The sequence below is a fragment of the Pleurodeles waltl genome, chromosome 5 (assembly GCF_031143425.1).
Source record: "Pleurodeles waltl isolate 20211129_DDA chromosome 5, aPleWal1.hap1.20221129, whole genome shotgun sequence".
Lineage (NCBI taxonomy): Eukaryota > Metazoa > Chordata > Amphibia > Caudata > Salamandridae > Pleurodeles > Pleurodeles waltl.
Genome location: NC_090444.1, coordinates 466,670,928 through 466,684,658, shown reverse-complemented (window position 1 = coordinate 466,684,658; position 13,731 = coordinate 466,670,928). Strand labels below are relative to the sequence as shown.

The following is a 13,731-nucleotide window of genomic DNA, read 5'->3' as shown; positions in this document are numbered from 1 at the left end:
TAATGCCATTATCGTAAGAAAATGGAAGCATTACCTCCCGTCCCTCCCTCGCCTTCCTTTTAACCAATGAGACATAGCAAGAAAACACACAGGAGACGGACATCGAGTTGCAAGACCTTTATTTAATATCCCGCACCAAGATCATCCCAAACATTATCTCATAGAGGATAAGACCCGGTGACCTAACACCGACTCCAAACTACCCAAGTCCGACAGCCTATAATGACGCACAAACGTCGAAGGAGAAGCCCAAGTGGCGGCCCTGCAAATTTCCACCACAGACGTCCCCTGAAGCTCCGCCACCGTAGCCGCCATGCCTCTGGTAGATCTCCCCTGGATCCCTTGAGGAGGAACCACCTCTTTCAAGGAATAGGCCAACAGAATTAAAGATCTAACCCACCGACTCAAGGAAGCCGTGGAAGGTTTCTCACCTTTGCGAGCCGGCCCAAAATTAACAAACAGTGAATCCCCTTTACGAAAAGGAGCCACCACCCGCAGATATTCCAACAAAACCCTGCGTACATCCAACGAATGCAAACGGACCTCCTCCCTTGATGAGGGATTCTGACAAAATGAAGGAAGGATGACATCCTGCCGGGAATGGAACGAAGAATTGACTTTTGGAATAAAGGAAGGCACCGGAACCAGAACCACCCTATCGGGAAAAATCTTACAAAAAGGAAAGGAACAGGCCAATGCCCCCAACCGACGAGCCGAAGTAATGGCTACCAAAAAGAACGTCTTCAAAGATAGATGGCGCAAATCACAGTCCCCCAATGGTTCAAAAGGGGCCTCCGTCAACACATCCAAAACCAAGGACAGATCCCATGAAGGAAAAGAACGTACCGGGCGAGGAAATAAATTAATAAGCCCTTGAAAAAATCTAGGCATCATTCGCCCTTCATCCTGAAGATTACGCCATGGTCCTCTGAATGCCTGAATAGCCGCCCACTGTACCCGAAGAGATGCTACTGATAACCCTAAATGAGCACCGTCCTGCAGGAACTGCATCACCTCAAAGATAGAAGCGCAGGTAGGATCCAACTCACGACTTAAGCACCATGACGAAAACACCTTCCACTGTCTACCATAAGAAAGCAAAGTGGAACGTCTCCTAGAAGCCAGCAAGGTAGAACTTAAAGCCACCGGCACCCCTAGACCTGTCAATCCCCTTTGTTCAACTTCCAGGCCGTCAAGTGTAACCTCCTCAATGACCCCAATGGGAGGCAGGGAAACTCCAGGGGAGACGGACAAAGGGGCAGAGGCCACATCCTCCCCTCCGCCATCAGCCTCAACAAAGGGAACCAATTCGCCCTCGGCCAAAGTGGCGCAATTAGGATAACCCAGGACCCCAGATCCCTCACTCGTAACAGAAACGCCCTGAGTAGTTGAAAAGGAGGGAACGCATACAAAAGGCCCTGCGGCCAAGGACATGACATCCCGTCCACCTCCCATGCTTGTGGACACCGAAACCGGGAGCAGAAGCGCTCCACTTTCGCATTCCCTACTGACGCAAACACATCCAGCACTGGAAGACCCCAAAGCCGAACCAGATGCTGAAACAGAGACTTCCGGAGAGAGAAAAGTTGAGAGGAAGGAATCACTCTGCTCAGCAGATCCGCCCGAACATTTACCACCCCCGAATGTACGTAGCCCTGAGAGAAGGAACCCACTCCTGAGCCCACACAAAAATCTCCTTGACTAGATTGAACAAAGCCCTCGACCTGGTCCCCCCTTGCCGATTGACATAAGCCTTGGCCACTAAGTTGTCTGTGCGAACCAGAACCACCAACCCCCTCAGGGAATCCTGGAAATGGACCAGAGCCAGGAATACTGCCCGCAATTCGCGCCAATTCGATGACCGACTCGCCTCCCGAGGGGACCAAAACCCCTGAATCTGAGCCGACCCCATCCATGCCCCCCAACCGGAGAGGCTGGCATCCGTCGTCACCACCACGGGTCTCAGAGGCGATAAAGAAACCCCTACCCTCATGTGGTCTGCATCCAACCACCATTGCAACTCTCTGTGAATCAATCCGGACCCTGGAACCCTGTCCTTCAGAGAACCGGACCCTGGTGCCCACCTTCTCAAGAACCATGTCATCAAGCACAGGAGATGGAAACGTGCCCAAGGAACCAGAAATATCACCGACGCCAAATGACCCTGCAGACGCAACCATAGAAGAGCTCGGGGAGCAGACAGCAACAATACCTTCTTTACTAAAGCCTGGAGTACACCCAACCTTTTTTCTGACACAGTCACCAACCCTAGAAGAGTCTGAAACCGAGCCCCCAGAAAAACCAGATCCTGGGACGGCACTAAGTCTGACTTCTCCCGTGGTTTTGCAGGACCCCCAGAACCTGGGCCACCTGCCTCTGCAAAAGGTCTCGTGATTGGGCATGAATCAAAATGTCGTCTAGATAAGGATGCAGAAACACCCCTTCTGAATGAAGCAAAGCCACTAGAGGAGCCAGCACCTTTGTGAAAATTCGAGGAGAAGATTTTAGACCGAAAGGCAGAACGCAAAACTGATAATGGTCCTGACCCACCGCAAACCTCAGGAACTTTTGAGAGGATCTTGCCACAGGCACGTGTAGGTAAGCATCCTGCAGATCCAGTGACACCAGAAAGTCCCCTTGCCTGACCAATGGAAAAATAGTCTGAATGGACAGCATGCGGAAATGCACTGTCCTGATCCAGGTATTCACCTCCTTTAGATTGAGCACCGGTCGAAATCCCCCTGAAACTTTCTGTACAAGAAACAAGACCGAATAAGTGCCCTGACCCCGTTCGTCTAGCGGAACGTGGGAAATGGCCCCCTTGACCAGTAAGTCCCGCACTCCGTCCAATAATGCTTTTCTCCGTGACCCCTCTGAAGGCAGAGGTGTGGGACGTACCCCTGAATCTGGAGGAACCACCACAAAATCTATGACATAACCATTGGTCACAATGTCTAGTACCCAATGATCGTTTACACTGTCCTCCCAAGCTGAAAGAAAGTGACTCAGTCTTCCCCCAACCGGCCCTCTGCCAGGCCCACAGTGATTGTCAGGACCCCTTCTTGAAACCACCCCGGGTCGCAGGAGCAGACTTCTTAGGCGAAAACCGCGGCTGAAAACGCCGTTTCCTATATGAAAAGGATTTAGCATCCCTAGTAGGAGAAGATCTGGAATGCTTCTTCCACCCTTTACCCGAAGAAGAACCCCCTTTATAAGGTAAGGCATGCTTCCTCTCCTTAAATGCCCTGGAAAGCATGGATGGCAATTGTTCTCCAAACAAGTTACGGCCTTCAAACGGCAGTCTCAACAAGGCCGCCTTTTCCCCTGGATCAGCCTTCCAGGAAAGCAACCAGAGTGACCTACGAGCCCCAATCAAAGACCCGGATGCCAGAGCCGAAGTACGGACCACATCTGAAGACACATCAGCCAACAATCTGGCCTGCTGCTCCATACCAGCCAGGAGCTCTGAACATTCCGCCCCTTCCTGCACAGCCACCGCCAGTTTATCAAAGTCTTGAACCAATGACTGCGACGCATAAGCAGAATAAATCCCTGCCTTCAGCGCCAGATTCTCCGCAGCAAAAGCCCTCTTAAGACCCGAATCCACTTTACGGTCTGTGGCATCCGTAGGCACACAATCCTCCGGATTGACTGCCGTTTTGCCAATCAGAGTAGCCAAAATAGAGTCCAAGCGTATTGAAGGAGGCAAAACCTCCTCACCCTCAAGTAAGTAAAGTTTCTGAAGGAATCGTGGAACCTGAGCCTTCTCCACATCCTTCCACTCACGAAACACCATATCCTTCACAGGTCCCTGAAAAGGCATGGCGAACTTCGAAGGTGTCTGATATTGAGGAAATAAAGGAGAATCCGAGTTTGTAGGTTGAAACACTGGGAAACCCAAATTGTCCCGAACATGTGCCATCACTTCCCACATTTCTTCTCTGGAAACATATTTCACCCCAGATGACGTCGATGGGGCCTCATCCTCACTCTCCGATGAGGATTTCCTTGCTGCTACCGATGAGTGTGCACGCTTAGACTGACCAGTCCTGGCCACGCCTGCTTGCAGTGCCCTGGTAACAGCTACCTCAATCATATCCTGCACTTCTTCCCTGGACATGAGGGGAGTACCCCTGTCTGGTACCTGTGAGTTCTCAGGAGTAGCAATGCTAGCCTCACCTCCCTCCTCCGAGGAGGAAGAAGAGACAATCCTACGTCTCTTTGCTGGAACTTTAGGCATGGTAACCCATCAAATAACACTGACTTTCACCCCCAAAAAACTACCCTATATATAGGCACCTGGTCCTCCCTCAACAGGGCTCCACCAATCCTTAAAAAGGTCAACTTCTTCGTAAAATTTCATAAAAACCACGGGCAGAACGCCCGTCCTACCTGACATCTCAAAATTGAAGTCCCTCGGTTCCTCGCGGCTCCGCGGCGCGGAAACCCGGAAAACAACGCCCCAGCCACAGAGGGCCGGCTGACCCCGTCAGCCGGCCCCCAGTACACGCCTCTCGAGCAGCCATGCTGCTCGTCCAAGACGCGACCCAGCCGTAGCACTCCTCGCGGAGCTCCGCGTCCCGAGGAGTGCCTCCAACGACGACCTCCAGGCCCCGCCGTGCAGGTAAGAAAGGGAAAGAAAACCGTCTAGCGTGGGCTAGACAAAAGAACAGGAGGGGATAAGGGTGGGGGGGGGGGGTTTGAAAGGGGAAGGGAGGGTCTAGGGGGGAGGCGGGAGGCCTCATTGGTTAAAAGGAAGGCGAGGGAGGGACGGGAGGTAATGCTTTTTACAACGAAATTCCTCCCAACGCGTTTCAGCCGTAGGCTTGTTCACAGAACAAGGCTACGGCTGAAACGCGTTGGGAGGAATTTCGTTGTAAAGAGTAAAAAGCATTAATTATACTGGAAGTGTCCTGACCCTTCTTGTTATTACAAGATTTCCTTGCATATATATATATATGTATGTGTATATGTGTGTGTTGAGGTCAATGAAGTATCCAATATTATTTACGAAATAACAATTTATACCTGTTTGTGGATTTGAAGGCATGGTTCCTAACAATAGACAATGGGCTGAAAAAGCAGTGCTATTTCAATCACTTGATAAATTGCACAGCAAAAATGTTTGTAATGGTGAAGTGATAAAGTGACAAAGATTTAAAAAACAAATATATTAAAAGACCTGGACCTCCTTGGTTTTAAACGTGAGTTTGCATTCCATTACACATGGTGATAATTCCACTTCCACGCATAATGATTCTTCAGTATGAATGGTGAAAGAGTGGAAATTCGGACACTGTGACTTTCCAGAAAGTCAGTTAGTTCACAGCATAAGATAATATGGTAATTGGGAAGGAGAAAAGGCTATTTGTGAGTTGTTAATATTTTGGTGATTCACTGTGCAGGACGCTAATCTAAAGTGGGGGAAAAATGTAGCCTGGAATTATTATATTAGCAGAACAAATGTTGTTCACTGATTCCATACCTCAATATTTAAGGAACATCTGTAGTTCCTCATCTTGGCTAAATCCAATAGTGAAAGGACCTATTCTATAAATCCAGAAACATTCTCTCTCTGTTACTGAGCATTCATGATTGCTATACCTTCTGTCAGTCATTTCAGAGATTCACTATAATCAAACAAGCACATTACCAGTCTTCTTTCTGAACTCTTCCAGTATACAATCCTAAAGTAGATTAGATGTTAAGAGCATCTTGCGTTATTGCTTAGGGAAAAAACACAACTTGTGCAAAGGCATAGAGGTTTGTTGTCGTGAGGCATCTTTTACTCTGTTGCTTGGTGGATAGCCTCTAGTTTCATCATCATCTACTAATAAGCTGACAGACCTTGACATGGTCAACCCAAGGCTCTAGTGGTTAAAGGTTCTCTGTGCAGTTTATGTGCATAATTTCCGTAATTGTGCTCCTGGCACTTAACCTTCCGAGACTGGGTTTAGCTTGCAACCCTATTTTAACATGTATGAATATTGGCAGCAATCCCATAATGGAGTTAGAAATGTTTTTTCTAAATTCATGAACTTGTCACCCACCTCTGCAGTGGCCTGTTTAATATTTTTGACTCCGGGTCATGTTAGATCATTTTTCAGTCCGACCTCTAGGCACAGATTGCTTGATTAATTAACTCTGTGCTGTTTGTGGTAGGACAGAGCAATATCTCGAGACCTTAAGGTGTCCATGCACACTTTCACTTACCTATAACCTAAGTTTAGGAGCATTGTTTCTCAACTTTGTGTTTTTAGATGTTTAAACATTTATGTTTTGTACATTAACACTACTGAGTTGGCTTAATAGGTTTATATTTTAGAAAAAGACTGATACTGTTGTTTAATGGAAGATGGTTTTGAAAGTTCAAAACCCATATATTTCTAAATATATTTTGGGATTCTGCACATACACAGATTTAATGTACTGTTTAGAAACAATACCCTAGCTTGAGAAATAAGATTACATGTAAATAACTTCTTTCTCAATGTCTTCTTCCTCCATTGCTCATTATCTAATGCAGATGACCCAAATACTAAAACTCATTTTGATAGTCTTTGTTCCTTTTACTAGACATTTTAATTTGTCAAAGCGTTGGCTGTTTTATCTTATTGGCATTTGGAGGTAATCTCGCTACAGGCTACGATTTGTTCGCTCAGTTTGAAATAGAAAGTGTTATTTCAGAGGAAGAAGAACGGAAGCAATGGCAAACCTGTGAGCAGTCTGAAAGCCAAAGAGCAGTTAAATAGCCGAACTAAGAGGCAATTTCTTTCACAATCAGAATTAATGAAAATGTTTAGCATTTGGACAAATCACCTAAGTAGTTATTATCAGTACAGCACAGCCATATTTTACTTTCTCTCTAACACAGTGACTTCATGGCTTTCAAGTGTTTTTCAAAGCTTGAATTCTTCCGTGTGCTATCCCATTGAGTAACATTCAGCCTCGTATGGCGGCGACTCGCATGTTTGGCTAGAACATCTGTCACAACAGCAGTATTGATAACGTTGATGACGGGTCTTATCATTAATCGTTGAAGGAGTTTAGCCCTTCTAAGTTATTCTAATCAGGAGAAAGGGGTGATCTTTATGTGGTCTTAAGTCCGTCATGATGCAGGGCACCCTTGAAGATCATTAGTTGGGGCGCCAGTCAATTGAGTTGCAAGCCCACTTCTATGAAGGTTTACAATTTAATCTGGTTAGAGTCAGTATTCCAGTACGCTTGATCTCAAATTGCATCCGAGGTGTAGTGAGAAACCAGCATCTGTGGATATTTCATGTCTTTCCTGAAAGGCTGTAGGCTGCTTAGTGTTTTTAAATAATGAGCTTTTTAAAAGCCTGAATAACAGTCTCTTTCCTTTAGGTTCAGATGGAGTATGGCCCTTCACTGTCTGTCCTTGGTAGCTCTCTGACCTCTTTTTTTGGTGCCTTGTGTATGGTGCAGTGGTCTGCGCAGCAAGATCCTGGCCATAGTGAGTCTGATTTGACACTTCAGCTGTGGAACTGGAATTACTTTTTATACGAGTTGAAAGGTGTTGTTTGAGATCTAGTGTGAGGAAGATTGCTTAGGTTTGAACGAGATGCTTGCAAGCACTGTAGTATTTGGAGGTTCCCCATACACCTGAAAATTTTCCTGTCTTTACATTCCACTATCAGTTCTTTCCTTATGTTTGTGCTCCTTTTTAAGTCCGAATCTATAAGGTTGTAATAACCGAGCATAATGGGCTTCTTTTTTAAAGGTAATTAAAAAAGGAATGTAGTAACTGAATAGGGCTGCAGTGGAGAAGCCGCCATCTACCCTCTCCCCCGCACTTATGAAGGTGCATAGATTCAGGGCCCTAGTTGTGTTAGCGTAGCATTTAAAACAACTTTTGGAAGATCTGCTGCCTTTTGGGCCCTACTAAGATAACAGTATGGTATCATGAAAGAATTAAAGCAACTTCAAGATTCAGTCTGGGGGTGGATGGAACTGAACTCAGCATGGTGATTGATTTCTCTAGTTCATTCAGCCTGTTAGCAGTGGGGAAGGAGACAATGCCACTGGAATGCTCTGGGGCATTAGTTTAACAAGAAGAACTGTATGGGGTCAGCATTGTAGCCAGTTTGTCATATTTCACCCATACGCCTATCTTTGCTGTCATCATGCCCTGTGTAAATCTGCTAGGCATCTGTTTTAAATCTGTTTGAATACAGTGCAGGATTTAGTATAACGTTTTCACAGGAGACCGGTTGCACTGTGCTTTCCTGTTTTATGCTCTAATCACTGAGGACAAAGTGTTCGTACCTGGGGAAAAAAGGAACATTTCTAAGTATCAAGTGGTGAAACGGTGATATAAATAATGTACAACTGTGAACTAATTTGGAGATGTCAGCGTGCTTTTTCAGCCTTTTTAAAAAAGGGCTCTTAGAGAAGATAATGTTATATGCTACCACTGACGTACTTTAGCGTTGCAGAAATAAGTGAAAACAACAAAAAAAAATACCCTTTCTGAGTTAATTCAAAGCTGCACTCTTAGAAGTCACCCTCCTGTCATCTCTGGTTTTTGAGACATTTACCTTCCTTTGTCTTCCCCTTTCCGCCTTTCAGGATATGGGAAGAAATATGATGATTGCAAGAAGGTTGCATTATTTTAAGTGTGACTGCATTAAATATTGTAAATTGGAGCCCCTGCTTTAGGAGGTTGTGAACCCATAAGGTTGCACTACAGCTGGTATTAACAGTTAATTTCTCTCTTTCTCCAGATATGTTGCATTTTGCATGAAGTTTGTCGATATGCTCCTGGGGTGCGGAATCAAGCCCATACTTGTCTTTGATGGATGTACTTTGCCTTCCAAAAAGGAGGTGGAAAAGTCGAGGAGAGAGTAAGTTTTTATTTTTAATATTGTTTTTTTTTTTTAATTAAGGAAGGATGATAAGGTTTTGTGTGATTTGATCTGTGCTTGCATTGTGTGTTCGCATTACGTAACTACTGGACATGGCGATATATCTGAAATTATCACAGAATTTGTTAAGTCTTTATTGAACTGTACCAAATGTCAATGCCCTACTACATTCCCCACACACCATACAGTACTGCAACAAAGAGAAAAGCTCAGTGGCAGCCTTTACGCAATGTTTAAACCCACAAGATTCATAGCTACTTTTCCATTGGCAATGAGTGGAGCCCTCGTTTACACATTGTCACTGCATCCCCTTACATGTCTCAAAGCATGTTGGCAGGTTCGCTTTTTCCCACCCCCAACCTTAAACTTTGTTCTTCATCTTGCTAGGCCCTTCTGCTAGCCACTAATTTCTCTAGATATTGCAACCTATCCTCTGGTGCCCATGCTCGATATCTATTACATGATTCTCCCTACACTATTTGTAACTACAGGGGTGTGGAATCTATTAAAATATCTACTTGTCCAGGGGACAGGTTGCTTCTCAAATCTACTTGTCCTGTAAAAAGATCTACTTGTCCCTTTGGTGCCATGTAGTGTGGCGACAAATTATGGCAGCAATCTCATTATATAAGAGCTCTGATAATAGCCTCTCTGATTATGCCAGGGCTACTACCTTAGTAGGGCTTGAATACTTGCAGTTTCAATCCCTACTGTAGCAATTTCCTTATTTTGCCACCTTTCTGCAGATCTGCATACTGGGGCTGGAGGAAGCAGTAAGCAATAGTTCCAGGGCTGGAATGCCTTTGAGTCTGCAAACCTACTAACCTGCATGTTTTAAAGATTTTCACCAGCTTCTCTTTAATATTTTCCCATAATAAGAAAGGTTGGACATTTACTCCTGACAATGGCAGAATTAGAACTTCTTCCAGGGTTGGGAAGAAAGTGGCTGGAGGGAAAATGAACTTGCAAATGCTCAATAGATTTTCACATGAGCAAATCTACACATCGTATTTACCCATGCTAAAATACAGTTCACAAATATTTTATAGGGGTACGACATATACCATGGGTGCACTTTTGTGACTTTCTTTAAGAATTTGGGGCCACATGTCGGTAGGTTCAGATTTGCGACCCGCAAATTGCGAGTCAGAGTGACTCGCAATTCCGAATGTAGGATGGTGTCCCTGACACCATCTGTGATTCGCAAGGGCTTTGCAAATGCCCACCTCATGAATAATCATGAGGTGGGTCGCAATTTGCGACCCCCTTGCGAATGGCGGCCCTCACAGGGATGGTGGCCTGCTGGAGACAACAGACCACCATATCTGTGACTGCTTTTCAATAAAGCAGTTTTTTTTTTTTTTTTGTAATGCAGTCCGTTTTCCTTAAAGGAAAACGAGATGCATTACAAAAACGAAAAATGAAACGTTTTCGTTTCATTTTTTCAGAGTAGGCAGTGGTCCGCAGGACCACTGCCTGCTCGGAATTTTTTTTTACAGTGACATTCACAATGGGGAAGGGGTCCCATAGGGACCCCTTCCCTTTAGCGAAAGTGTTAGCACCCATTTGAAATGGGTGCAAACTGCGATTGGTTTGCGCCCGCGGTCACAAAACAATCCTACATTGCACTGCGAGTCGCAATTAGGAAGGGAACACCCCTTCCTAATTGCGAGTCGCAAACCCGTTTTGCGATTCGGTAACCAGGTTACCGAATCGTAAAACTGGGTTTGTGCATCGCAATGTGCTTTTTGCACGCCGCAAACAGCGAAAGTCGCTGTTTGCAACATGCAAAAAGCTACCTACATGTGGGTCTTGGTCCCTAATTAGGTCTGGTGTTAACAAAGACCTTTTGTTTTTATTAAACTTCTATTTCTCTCTCTTTCGGCTGGCTTTACTGTGAGCGATCGCATTCTGCTCTTCCACAAGGAGCATATTGGCACACAAATTAGTTTTGTTCCGTGTCAGGAACTACAGTGGCAATCAGTGACGTAACGAAACTGGAAGGTGCCCCTTTGCAAAGAACATGGAGGAGCCCCCTCTCCAGACTCACTCAGGCCAGGTGCTGTGCTGAAGGGGCCCCCTGGAGGGCGGCTGCGGGGCCTTTGTTATGCCACTGGTGGCAACGTGTGCTTTCAGAGTTCAAAAACATTTTGTTTGTTTTTTGCCAGTGTTTGTTACAGTGTTGAGGGCCTGATAGCTCCCACAACAATAAAGTGTTACAAAAGCCATGTCAAAACAAGACACGCATTGATGAAACTAAAAGACTTATACAAATATGTCAGATCAGTTGGCTTTGTCAGTGTTTGTTTATTTTCATGCTTCCCATAATCGTGTTGAAAATGGTTACACTGATTTTCCATTAGAAATATTTTTGGGAAATACTAGCATGCACCAACACATTTTACTAAATGACACTTCATTTGCATCTAATCAGAGAGCATTCTGGGAGCATTATACTTAGCCTTATAGCCTAAACTTTTCAAACATGTGTATACACGTTTTTTTTTTTTTTTTGTACTGGAACCAACCTCAGTAGTGAAGTGTGACCTTAAAACATTTATTTACAGCACTCACCCTAATAATGAAGGCTTTCAAATAATGAACCATAAATACAAGTTCGAACAGTATTATCTTTTGGAAACACATTACCTCAACTGCAGAGAGTTCCACTCTCTGTAAACAGACAGACAAAGGGTTTGTGCTGCAGAGGGTTGGGCCTACTTGTCCCAAGGACAAAATAAACATAAAAATGTGTTGCCCTTGACCCCAAACAAGATGTCCTGGGCATCGGGATAGGAATTCCACATCCCTGAACTAATTCTGTTTGCCTAAGCTAATTAGCTAACAAACAAGATGTTACTCTCCTCACCTTGAATGCTCAAAATTCACCCCTTTCACACCACCCCATCACCTCCCTTCTTAACATGAAATCATTCAGTCTTATTGCTCACGCCTCTTTCTTGTGTAGCACCTACTCAAGGCCATTGATCTTGCTCTACCCAGATACTCAACCTATTGTCAACATATTAAAAGGCTATCTGCTGACCTTTACAGCTTATCTCCTGCCTCTCTCCTCTGCTTTTTATAAAACTCTTGAAAGACATTTTGCACTGACTCACCCTCTATGCCCCTGCCGGAAGACCCCAGCAGTTGGGCTTCTGCAAAATGCACAACCCCAAGGAAGCTCTCACCATGTCTCTAACCATTGAAACAATATCATTCCCATCCTCCCTTTTCTCAACCCCTCTGTTACAGTAAGAGCTGCCATTTTGGGGCATCCCTAATGCTGTGATCCTCTGCCTCTAAATATTGTTTGATAAATTCCTAAATATCGAATTTACCAGGAAGAAGAATTAATTGACAAAACGATTTTTCTTTGATGGCCAGGTTAAGTGTTTGTTTATTGTTCATGCCTTATTTGTGGGCAAAGATTGTGACTGCTTTCACCATACAAATTGTTTGCCCGTGTAAATTTGTGGGTGAAAGTAGAAGTGAATGGTTGGCATAGGGTCTAGCCAGGAAGACTGAAATGTTTGTATATGGTTAGGTAGGCGATGAGAGTAGTATAGTTAAGCAGCAGGCAGGATGCTAGAGAAAAAAAGCAGATGAGAGATGAGCCTACAAGCATATTATGGACACTTATGTGGAAATGAAATAATGAAGTGCAAAATGATTGCATGCAATGAAAGAGAGATTTTATACTGTGATTTATTTATGCACAAGCTAATAGCAGATTCAAGAAAAAGCAGAAAAAAACTAAAGTTGAGAGTAACATCAAGTTTAGAAAAAAAACTTGAGTGTGACTCGCAGAAATGAAGCATTTTGACACAAGTCTATTTGTTCTGCACAGGAAAGTAAGGTTAGACTTAAAATCAAAAGCTACTAATGTTTTCCTTTATTGACCTGCAGAAGAAGACAATTAAATTTACAGAAGGGAAAGCAGCTGCTTCGTGAAGGAAAGCTGTCTGAAGCCAGAGAGTGCTTTACACGCTGCGTCAACGTAACACCTGCGATGGCCCTTGAAGTGATAAAGGCAAGCACCTTTCATAGCTTTGACTGTATTAAATCCAGACTGGTGGGGTTCGGGGTCTTAAATTTAAACTGTTTAAGTTGATAGTGTTCATTTCATGAGACAAATCCATGTTCTGGGAAAAGTTGTATTCTGCCCAAGAAATTCTAGTTTTAGATCTGTGGACAACTGGAATCAAAAAAATCTTGAAAGTCCTCTTACGTTTCCTCAAAGTAAAAAAGAAAATCAACAAGTCAGTTGCCAGAGAAAAATACTGTGTTCAAATTGTCTCAATCTACACGTTGATACATGCTAGCCTACACTGGTAGTCCTTGGCAAAACGTTTACCAATTGTCTTTTTAGGTCTGGCTTCCAGGCAGCTTTTTGCTGTACTTGTTTTGTCCAAGACCCCTTCTGTACGGTACCAATAGTAAGAGTGGGCTCTAGGTTGGCCATTTTCTGCTCATCTCTGTTGCATACTTTTGCTTGCTTCTCATTCAGTAGCTTTCCTTCCTCTTCTTGTGTTTGTCCCTTGGATTACTTTAATCCTTCTCAGTTTCCACATTCAGCAACAGTTTTTTTCCTATTTATTTCCAAGGTCTGCGGAAGTGCATGTTACCTTGCTCTGTGCCCTGTGTACTCGTGCCCCCCTCCCCCCCCAGTCCGCTGCTTCCCCTCTCCAAACCCATCCTGATTTGAAAAGAAAAAAAAAACACTGCATACCTCCCTTGTTCTTTTGCTCCTTTGCTCTTTTGCTTGTTGCTGCTGTTTCTGTTTACTAGCTTTCCCTACCAATTGCTATTTTTTTGGAGAGAAGGAGGGATTGTTACGGCAACT

General features: G+C 44.4%; 1 protein-coding gene across 1 annotated transcript in view; it reads left to right on the top strand.

The window, feature by feature from the left end:
- The window catches only part of EXO1 (exonuclease 1), a 210,435-nt gene that overhangs the window by 20,213 nt on the left and 176,491 nt on the right, over positions 1 to 13,731 (top strand). Inside the window, exons 3-4 of the mRNA XM_069234279.1 lie at positions 8,745 to 8,864; positions 12,795 to 12,918. Of these exons, the coding sequence (XP_069090380.1) occupies positions 8,745 to 8,864; positions 12,795 to 12,918 (244 nt within the window). The remainder of the gene's footprint in view (positions 1 to 8,744; positions 8,865 to 12,794; positions 12,919 to 13,731) is intronic.